General features: G+C 47.9%; 1 protein-coding gene across 4 annotated transcripts in view; it reads right to left on the reverse strand.

Annotated features, from left to right (window-relative positions):
- Positions 1 to 9,677, reverse strand: part of gse1b (Gse1 coiled-coil protein b) — a 194,802-nt gene extending 185,125 nt beyond the window's left edge. For 2 of the 4 annotated variants that reach the window (XM_025055517.1, XM_025055514.1), the window contains exon 1: positions 6,801 to 9,676. In XM_025055517.1, coding sequence (XP_024911285.1) covers positions 6,801 to 9,284 — 2,484 coding nt within the window. In that variant the 5' untranslated portion in view covers positions 9,285 to 9,676. Of the gene's footprint in view, positions 1 to 6,800 lie in introns of all 4 variants that reach the window. The other 2 variants (XM_025055515.1, XM_025055516.1) reach the window with 2 other exon arrangements.
- Between the last annotated feature and the right edge of the window lie 95 nt (positions 9,678 to 9,772).

The following is a 9,772-nucleotide window of genomic DNA, read 5'->3' on the forward strand; positions in this document are numbered from 1 at the left end:
GGGCGCCTGTGGGTTGATTCTGGGCCAGGGGCAGCTGGCACAGAGGGCAATAAACTATACTTACATTATAATCTATGATTATATTATAATCTATGATTGCCTCCGTCAGTCAGCCAGACAGACAGTCAGTCAGTCAGTCAGGAAATCAGTCAAACAATCAGTCAGTCAGTCAGTCAGGAAATCAGTCAGAAAAAAGTCAGTCAGACAAACAGTCAGTCAGGAATTCAGTCAGACAGTTAGACAGTCAGTCAGACAATCGGTCAGGAATTCAGTCAGTCAGTCAGACAATCAGTCGGTCAGTCAGACAGTCAGTCAGTCAGACAATCAGACGGGAAGTCAGTCAGACAATCAGTCAGACAGTCAGGAAATCAGTCAGACAGTCAGACAATCAGTCGGTCAGTCCAAGTTCACGACCATAAAACCCAGCCTGCAGCATCATTCTCACTCACTGGCGTTCAGCCACATTCTGCCCATTTACAGCTCAGCACCAGAGGCAGAGGCAGAGGCAGAGGCAGACTGAGGGAGTGTCTGTGGCAAATGGTATGGGTTAAACATGCACAACTGCCATTAATAGTTCAATAAATATTAAGTTTGACCTGCGACTTCGTCCCAGTTTTTAATTTTGGCCCACAGTGAGTTTGAGTTTGACACCCCTGCTCTAGCCTGTGCTCACATTTCAACTTGTTTTGCTGCTGAATTTGTCTTCACTCTGACGCACTCTGACACAGTCATGCTGCTTCTGTGAATTTTCTGAACTTTTTCAGATATCTGCTTTTGCTCCAGGACTTTTTTTTTTTAATAATGGTCTTGTCTAAATTCCCCCCACACTGACGCTGTTCTCTGACTCAATGTGACTCAGTCCTCACAGGAGCCCTGCAGCTCTAACATCATTTACTGGCTCATTGCATATACACAGTTTGATGCCAAACTGGCTCTCACAAAAACAACTCACAGCAAGAACCAAACGTTCAATGGTCTTCTAAGGATCCCTGCTCCGTGCCTTGTCCTCTTTCTTTCATTTTTTTTTTTGTTACATATCTGGGGAATCAAAAACATGAAATATCCCCGAGTTGTGTCGAGAGTTGTAAGAGAAGATCGTCAGTCGGGTCAAAATACTTTGTCGGCAGTGGTCTGGATTAAAGACAAAGTTCACTGAAACAAAACTGAAACAAAGCTTGACGTTTGTAGTTTGATGAAGGTGTCAGTCGTCTTGAAGAGCAGCACAAACAGAGGTTTCATTTAATTAGGAACAAATGACATTTAAAAATGGGAGCAGTGACAGTGAACAGTTCAAAGACTCGCAGGAGTCTTTGCGTACCAAAGTCGACGAACACGTGAAGTGAACGAGTGCTCGGCCCCCTAGCGTCGGTGTCTGTAATCTCGAAATACTCGTATGTCGAGACGCTCGTATCTCGAGGTTCCACTGTATTCGTGAGCAAACTGGACGTCAAAAAAACTTTTTTTTTTATACTTACTTTATACATTTACACTAATGAAACTTCAAGCCACTCCACTCACTCCCTTTATAGCACGCCTGAAAACGGCATCCGATTTCTGCCTTCAGTGGCTTCAGGGTCAAAGGTCAGAGGTCAGGGTGCCCTCATCTTTCAGTTACAAACCAGACTGGACGTCTGTTTCTCCCTGAATCTGAAAGTATCTCAAACTTCTCCAACTTCTGTGCCTTTTACCCAAAACGACTTCAAGTCAAAGCCTGATCCGCAGCAGCCGACTGGACTTTAACGACGATGAAACTCATTCATCTTCATCAGTTTTCACATTCTTCACACTTTCACGCTCCTGTCTCCATTTTGTCAATTGTCCGCGGAGGAAATTGAAACCGACGCAGCCAGCTATGATCTAATGAGGCGCACGCACACACACACACACACGCACACACACAGATGTGGTTTAGCTGCCAGCCTGTTAAGTCTGTTTGTGGGTAAAGAAAAACAATGCATAACAGAGGGATGACATAAGAACTGATAGAAAGAACTCCATCTTTGTGTAACTTCTTTAAGGGTTTTCCAACTGTACTGTACTGGATACTTCACTACAGATTCTCACCTGACTGACGGTTCACTGTTTACATTCCCTGCAGCAAATCACTTTCAAATACAGCTCCGAGTCCTGACTGTTTCAATGCGATGGTTAAAGGTTTGAGCTAAAAACGCCACTCGTTTCCTCCCAGCCCTAAAATACTCGCCGTACTGCATGAAACTCCTTGACGTAGCTGCTTGACCCGGCGTCGGCCACTGCCTCATTCCAAATTCAAATAAGAAGAAAATGAAGCGGATGTTTCTGATAACTAACCCTAACCTGCAGAAAACATTCTTTGTTTAAGGAGAACATGAAATAAATCACTTCAGATCACATTTTATATTCAAACTAATCCACCTCTAATTTACAGCCATATTCAATATGAATAGCGTTTTATCCATTTAACTTTTGATGGATTTTTCCATCAGCTTCACTCCAGTCATTCCCTGTCTGTTTAGTAAATAGTTCTTTTTTGTGTGTTCCCAGTTTTTCCTTACTTTTTGAACTTGGTGAAATATTTCCAGGAGTCTCAAACACAAATAAGCTGAGGGCCACTGCTGCCACTGCCGTTTCATCGGACACATCAGAGTTCAACTAAAACTAATTTTAGGATTTTAGGAAGTCCAGTCACAGAGCTGGATGATGCCTAGAGTTTGAGACCCCTGCCGTCCACAGTTGTTATTCCAGGGTGTAGACTTACATGAAGCACAGATCAACGTCAATTTCATACTTCTCATTCCAGATTGAATCCCTTTTTTCAGATACTGTTTCCCCAGATGGACTCAGGGGTGTTAGTGGGAAGAGGGCGGTTAACGATTAAAGCAGCGAATGCTAAATAAAACACAACCTCAGCAGCTTAGAAAATAAGCCAGTCAGATACCAGAGGATTCCAGGTAGAATGAAAGGCCGTGTGTCTGAAAGTGTGAAGCTCTTTGTAGGAAACATGCAAAAAAAAAAAATTTAAGACAGATATAACAAGACGTTATGTCACTGAAGACAGATCACATCTGTCAAATTAACACTTTCTAATACAATTCCACTTCAGGGTAAAGAGTCTCTCGTGCATTTCACCCTTTCCATGATGAACCGGTTCGACTTTTTCATCTGTTTTGCTCCGGCTGCAATTTAAATCCCATTAACCCCCTCGCCCTGTTCCATCTTTCCACTCTCCCTCTCCCTCCTTCTTCTCTTTCCAATCATTTTCTCTGGATAATTTCTTTGTCTCCACTTACAAACACACATCCACATTTGATGTTTTTTTTTTTGTTTGTTTTGTTTTTTGCCCCGCCGCCCAACTCCTGCTTTCACTACGCTATAAATCTTCCTCGGCGACAGCGTCAACTTGCCGACATGTTTTTCCTGTGACAGCAAATACCTCCTTCACAGGATACGGGCCGTGCAGGGAGAACACAGTCCATCTTTAACACCGCACACACACCACCTGTGTTTTTCTTGTGGGCCAACAATAATATGCACTAGAAACATGTGGCCACACAGAGATACACACACACACACACTGATGGTTTTACTGCCACATCTTAATTCACCATTGTTTTTGATTTACTAGGCTAATCTTTGAGCTACATTTAGCATGTACACATATGCACCAGGGTTGTTTGAGTTTCACAAAAGAAGTCAGGCTCAATAATAGAAGCAGCGTTGACCTCATCAGGAGACGCACCGTTAAAAACTAAAGGGAATGTAGCTAAATATATGGTATAAAACATCATAATGCAACACAACATACACTCTATACTATATGGTCAGAACATGTCTGGAATGTGTATCGCATTAAAGCACTGTACAGGAGAGATAAACCAGCAGACATCGATGCTAACTGAATGTTAGCTGAGGTACAGCTAAAAGAAAAAGCTAAACATTAGCTAGAACAGGCAAGGGCAAACTAAGGCCCGGGGGACGGATACGACCCGTTTAGCTTTTGAATCCGGCCCGCCAAACTTTTCAAAATGATATAATTTATTTATATTATCGTTATACTCCCTTTTCCCTGCAATATCCACTTTTCCTCAATAGATGGCGTAGAAAGTGATAAAAGCATTTTAGCCTCCCCCGTTCAAGATTAGGACCAATTGTGGTCCGCGAGTCAAAGTAGTTTGCCGACGCCTGAGCTAGAAGTATAGGTCAAACTAACCTAGGAACGAGGAGCTAACTTAAGGTAATGTAGCAAAGATAATGTGTGACTAAGTTATTCTAAGTTCAATAGCCACAAAAACTAACAAAAAAAAAATTATATTATCTTTTCTCACATTAGTGCAGTGGGGCTTCCAATGGAATATGGCACAAATATGGACATCAGTGTACCACTGCTGTGATGCTTGAATGATATCAAGCCTCCAGTCACTAGGTGGCAGCAACTCATACAGTGGTTTAAACAGATAGAAATATACATGTTATCAGGTTCTCAATAGTATTTGAATTCGCGGGGGTGTGGGTCAGGGGGTGTGTGTGTGTGAAAACATTTCTGTTCCCAAGGGGGGGCGTGACAGAAAATAATAGAGAACCACTGCATTAGTGCAAAAACACGGTAATTATTTCTTCAAATTGGAGTCATTTGTGCCACTGTGATTTACAATTAGCCTCAAATGTAATTATTACCTGGAGTGGAACAACTGTAATTCCCCAACAAGGTTCTAGTGCAGTGTTCTAACGGAGGTAGAACATCTGTTTTCCCAAGAGTGCAAGTGAAAGATCTGCTGACCAGCAGCCCCTCCCCTGACGCCGGCGTCTGGCACTTACACACCTGTCAAAGGTCATGTCCAACACGCTAATTAAACACTCAGAAACAGAAGAGTGTATGTGTGTGTGCGAGAGAGAGAGAGAGAGAGAGAGAGAGAGAGAGGCAGAGATTTAACAGCCTCCACAGTTCACAGCGTCAGATCTGATTTCATATCTTACTTATCGAGGGGGGAAAATGCAGCGTCGCTGTCCACTCACTTCACACTCACACATGAGACGATGCCTTACGTGTATTAAAGTATCATGTTTACAACATCACCGTAATGGATGTCGTATGACGATTGATGAACACTGAATAAATTCTTTAAGAAAACATTTTTTATGGACAATTTTTATTAAACTTTTAAGAAAACATTTTTTATGGACAATTTTTTCATTTACATTTTGGACAATTTCCAGAGTCAAAAAGTTTGACTGAACTGTGATCATTTCCATTTTGAAGGACAACTTTATTTACATTTTATTAGGCTAAGTGTGGGTGGTAATTATTTGTTTATGCTAGCCACCATGCTTACTTTATAGCATCGTCTTGGCTAACCTTTAGCTGTTTTGGTCAACATTTACACCTGTCATGTTCTAGTTATGTTTCCATGTCTTTGCTCAGTTTCTCTTGTTGTGTCTTTGTTTGTACCTCGGCTGCTGGTGCTGTTTGTGATGTTGAGGCAGAACAGAACTATTGTAAATGCTCATGCAGTGATCTTTGTCACTGCACAGTCCATTCAACCAGGCTCACAGTGCACGGTGCTAAGGGGAACCAGATGGACAGTCCCTCCTGGCAGCCCCAACCCCAGCAACGACAGACTCTGCAGCGTATAAGATGACACCAGAGGACGGCCAGGACACCTGTTGCCCCTTCCCCGACACAGAAACGCTGGCGCTCTTTCAGCCGTGAGGTCACCAGCTTGCCAAGTCCTAAACTGGCCCAGACACCTGCAACGATCGCAGTCCAAAATGATAACCTGAAACCACGCCCGCCCGCCCGTCCGTCCGTCCGTCCGTCCGTCCGACTGCCTGTCAGCCTTTCAAAAAGCTGGTTCTAAATTAGGAGCAGCCCCGACACATGTGAGGCTGTGAGCTCATTCTGAGGTCCTGGGTTGGGCGCTACTGCTGCGACACAGAGAGATTAACAAAGACTTGTATAGCTGATATTTCTTGCAACGTTTCTGCCATGTATTAAAAAAATAAGAGCAGTACAGTGAGGTCATGGTATTAAGTGAGGACAGGAGTCTACCCTCAGGACAATAACTCTGACCTGTCTTGAAAATGTCTGACAAGACCCTGATTAATATAATCACCGAGGACGTTCCTCATCAAACCCTGAAAACAAAAACAGAATCAGATCAAACATGTTTACATGTGGTTCTCTGCTTTGTTTAGATTTTTAATTCCCAAGATAATCTGACTGAGCTATCGTTAAAAAAAAAAAATCCATGGCTTCGACCTGGAAAGACTTCACACTTCACTTTAACAAGGCCGTCCAGATTCACCCTGTTCTTTGTGCATTTGTTTTTTTGGATTTATTTCCATGTGAAACAAAAAAAAAAGTCATTCATTATCTTCCCTGGAACTACTCCTAACTTTAGTATCCTGAACTGTGCTCAAACCAAAACAAACGGCGGCACTGACTGAGCCGCACTCTGTCATGCTTGCTCAAATAAACACACTCACACACACAGATGGACACAGCAAACATGAGGCTGGGCCGCTGGCTTTGGTCTCCTGCAGCCCCATACTTCTCCTCTGGTGTTTACACAAGCAAGATTTCATGAAACGTTTGCCTCATCAGTGCTCCTCTGAGCTGTGTACTCTACAGACCCCCGAAAAGATGGAGCCAAGATCACGGCCTGAGCTGTGTGACTCAGAGGTCACACCGGGGCAAACACAGTCTGCGCTGGCCTTTGGGAATGCAGGGGGGATTAATAGATGACAGATGACTGTCATTTCAATTAGTCAAACTTGAAAGGGCTCGTAGAGCAGCCTACGGCAGCAGTGCATGCTGGTCTTACCTTGTGTCTGGGTCCCGGTGAGGCCGACCGCCGTCCTCTCCTGTCCTCGTCTGATGATCCCTGTCCTTGTCTCTCCTTCTCCTGCTGCATCCTCTGCCCCACCTGCACCATGGCTTTACATTCCACACACGATCCAATCACAAGCCTCTTCCCGTTATCCACCAAGAGCGTGCCTGAGCTGCGAGGGGCGTACAGGAACACGGGCAGCCGGGCCATGGTCACGGCGCACATCCTACCCTGCCGCCGCTGCTCCTGCCTGCAGAAGAAGCACACGAACGCCTCGCAGCTGTACTGCCGGGCCCAGGGAGAGCTGGGCAGCTGAGGGCTGACCCCGTGTACGGTAGAGGTAGAGGGCGTGGAGACGCTCTGGCCGTTGCTCTCGTGCAGGGCCCACTGGGCATGCAGGTCGTGGTAGCACAGGTTACACGCCGACACCAGGCCCGTAGCATCCACAGGTTTGGCCCGAGGAGCAGGAGGGTGAACGGTGAGAAACGGGAAGAAAGGCTCCCTCTCCCCGCAGCGGCCCGGAGGGTTGACGTGCAGCTGGTGCTCCTCTCCAGCGAACAACTCCGATCCACAAAGGTAGCACACCGACATGGACGTCCCAGAGCGGGAAACCACACCCGGGTGGGAATGGCCCGGTTCTGACCCGTCACTGGTCACCGTGGCGTGGTACCTGACCAGGAAGGGGCTGACAGACGTGATGAGCTCCTCACTCAGGCTGAGTCTGTAGGCACTCCAGATCTCCTCCAGGAGGAGATGACAGTGGGGACAGCAGTTTACACGACCGTTGCTCAGCTCCTGGGCGTTGGGTGGACGGGGCAACAAGTTGATGAAAGGAAAATACATCACACCGCGGGATTTGCCGACGCCGGCCTGTGCGTAGGCCACTTTGGTTTCTCCTCTGCACTCCTGACCGCACAGATAACAGGCTTCACGTGAGGCCTCTGGTCTCTGTGGCTGCTCCACCGCCTCTGGAGGTTTTTGTTCCCGGGGGACGAGTTGTGGAGTACGGCTGTTCTGATTAAGGGGGACAACGTAGAGACGCTGGAGGACGGGGACGTCGGCGAGTTGAAAACTCTGCCACTGCTGCATGAGGGAACTGTGGCAGCTTCCACATACCACAGTGGTACCAGCCAAATTGATGGGCGCCGCACCTCGAGGTGGGCTGTGGAGCCACAGGAAGGGGAAGAAGGGCTCACCTTGTGCCTTCTCCTGTTTCTGGACGCTGACTGTGAAACACTCATGGTGTCTGAGACCACTGCCACAGATGTAGCACACACACTCCTCTGACCTGGGATCAACACTGACATGTCTCTTTGCTGGGCCGTACAGGCCTCTGCTGTCATCATCCACACCGTCACTGGTGATGTTGATCTCATCTTCCTCAGAGTCAGAGTGCTCGTCCGTGGGAACTGTTGTGGAGCTCTTAGCAGCAGCAGCAGCAGCAGCAGCAGCAGCAGTCTGGCTGATGTTGACTCCTCCTGCTCCTCTGCACATCAGTGATAGATGCCGGCTCGGAGCACAGCTGCTGTCGGCCACACGCTGAATCTGACGCGGAATCTCCGCATGTCTGACATTCCCTTCCTCCAACCAGCGCCTGTTGCGCATAATCACACCGTTGTCCTGTACAGGTGTTTCAGGGAGAGCAGCGTCATAGCACCGCGGAGGGAACCTCTCCTGGCCCTTTGCCAGAGACTCTGAAGATTGACAAATATTGTTGTTCTGGATTTTCCCCCCGCGCCTCGCCGGGTAAACACTTTCCGATTTGGGCGATCTCTGCGCCCCATAAACGCCCACCTGGTACCGCACGGCCCGCTGAGAATCCGGGCTGTTTTTAACACTGATGACACTGTTTTTCCTGACACTCTCTCTCGGCGACTTGCCAGCTGCTGCTGATCCCCCTGATCCCCTCACACACTTATCTTTACTGACCACGTCCAGCTCCTGGTCTGACATGTTCTCGTTTTCAGAGAAAGAGGAGAAATCCGACTCTGCGCCCCCGTCGTAGTTCTGGCCGCCGGAACCGAGTCTCCTCTCCAGGTCGTAGGAAATGTTCCACTCCTGCGTGACCCGCCGAGAGTCGTACTGGTACGGCCGTTTCAGCCAGTACATGCGCTTCTCAATGGGCGTCCTGCTCCGCTCGAAGGAGTTCCATTGCTCCGTCAGGAAGCAGTGGCACACGGCGCACACCAGCGCGTGTCCATCCGGGCTCACTTCACACGCACCCGGGGCTGGCTCCTGGTTCTGTAGGAAGGGGAAAAACGGAACCTTGTCCTTGTGATATGTCACTTGCAGCCTCAGTTCCTTGCCGGCTGTGACTCCGCTCCCACATATGAAACAGTGAACGAGTCCCACCAATCCGTTCCGATCGCGACTGGGAATAGTGCCGGGGAACGGGCTCTCCTCGCCGGGCATAACTGCAGCCATGAGTCGGTGCTTCCGAGATAAAAGAGCCAGGTCCTTATCACGGGGGGAGTGCATTGCGTTTTCCCAGTAGCGGCGTCGCTACATCGAAGCCATGCTGTTGCTCTGACGTGCAGAGTCAGGAACCATGCAGTTCAAACTTTTCAGTCCAAGTCAATGATAAGAGATCCCGGAGTCCATGGAGGCAGAGGCGGACTCCCACTCAGAAACATCCACAGAACACTGCGTGAATCCCCGTTAGTTGGAGTCGGCTGCGCGCATGTTTCCGCTGGAAATCCATGTGACAACAGAAGTTTGGAATCACGGCTCCGCTCTCACTGCAGTAGCGAACTTTCCTGCCTGCGCTCGGCAAACTTTTGGCTGCCAAACGCGCTCCCACTGTACACACACTCACACACACACACTCACACACACACACACAGCAGCAGCAGCAACAGAAGCGCCATCCACGCTTTCGTGGGACGCGTTTCGACACCCTCAAAAGGAAACCCCCACCTCCTCACCCCCTCACCCCCACAACACCCCCCAGCCCTCCCCCACCCCCC

Source organism: Cynoglossus semilaevis, chromosome 5 (assembly GCF_000523025.1).
Source record: "Cynoglossus semilaevis isolate Cse_v1.0 chromosome 5, Cse_v1.0, whole genome shotgun sequence".
NCBI lineage: Eukaryota > Metazoa > Chordata > Actinopteri > Pleuronectiformes > Cynoglossidae > Cynoglossus > Cynoglossus semilaevis.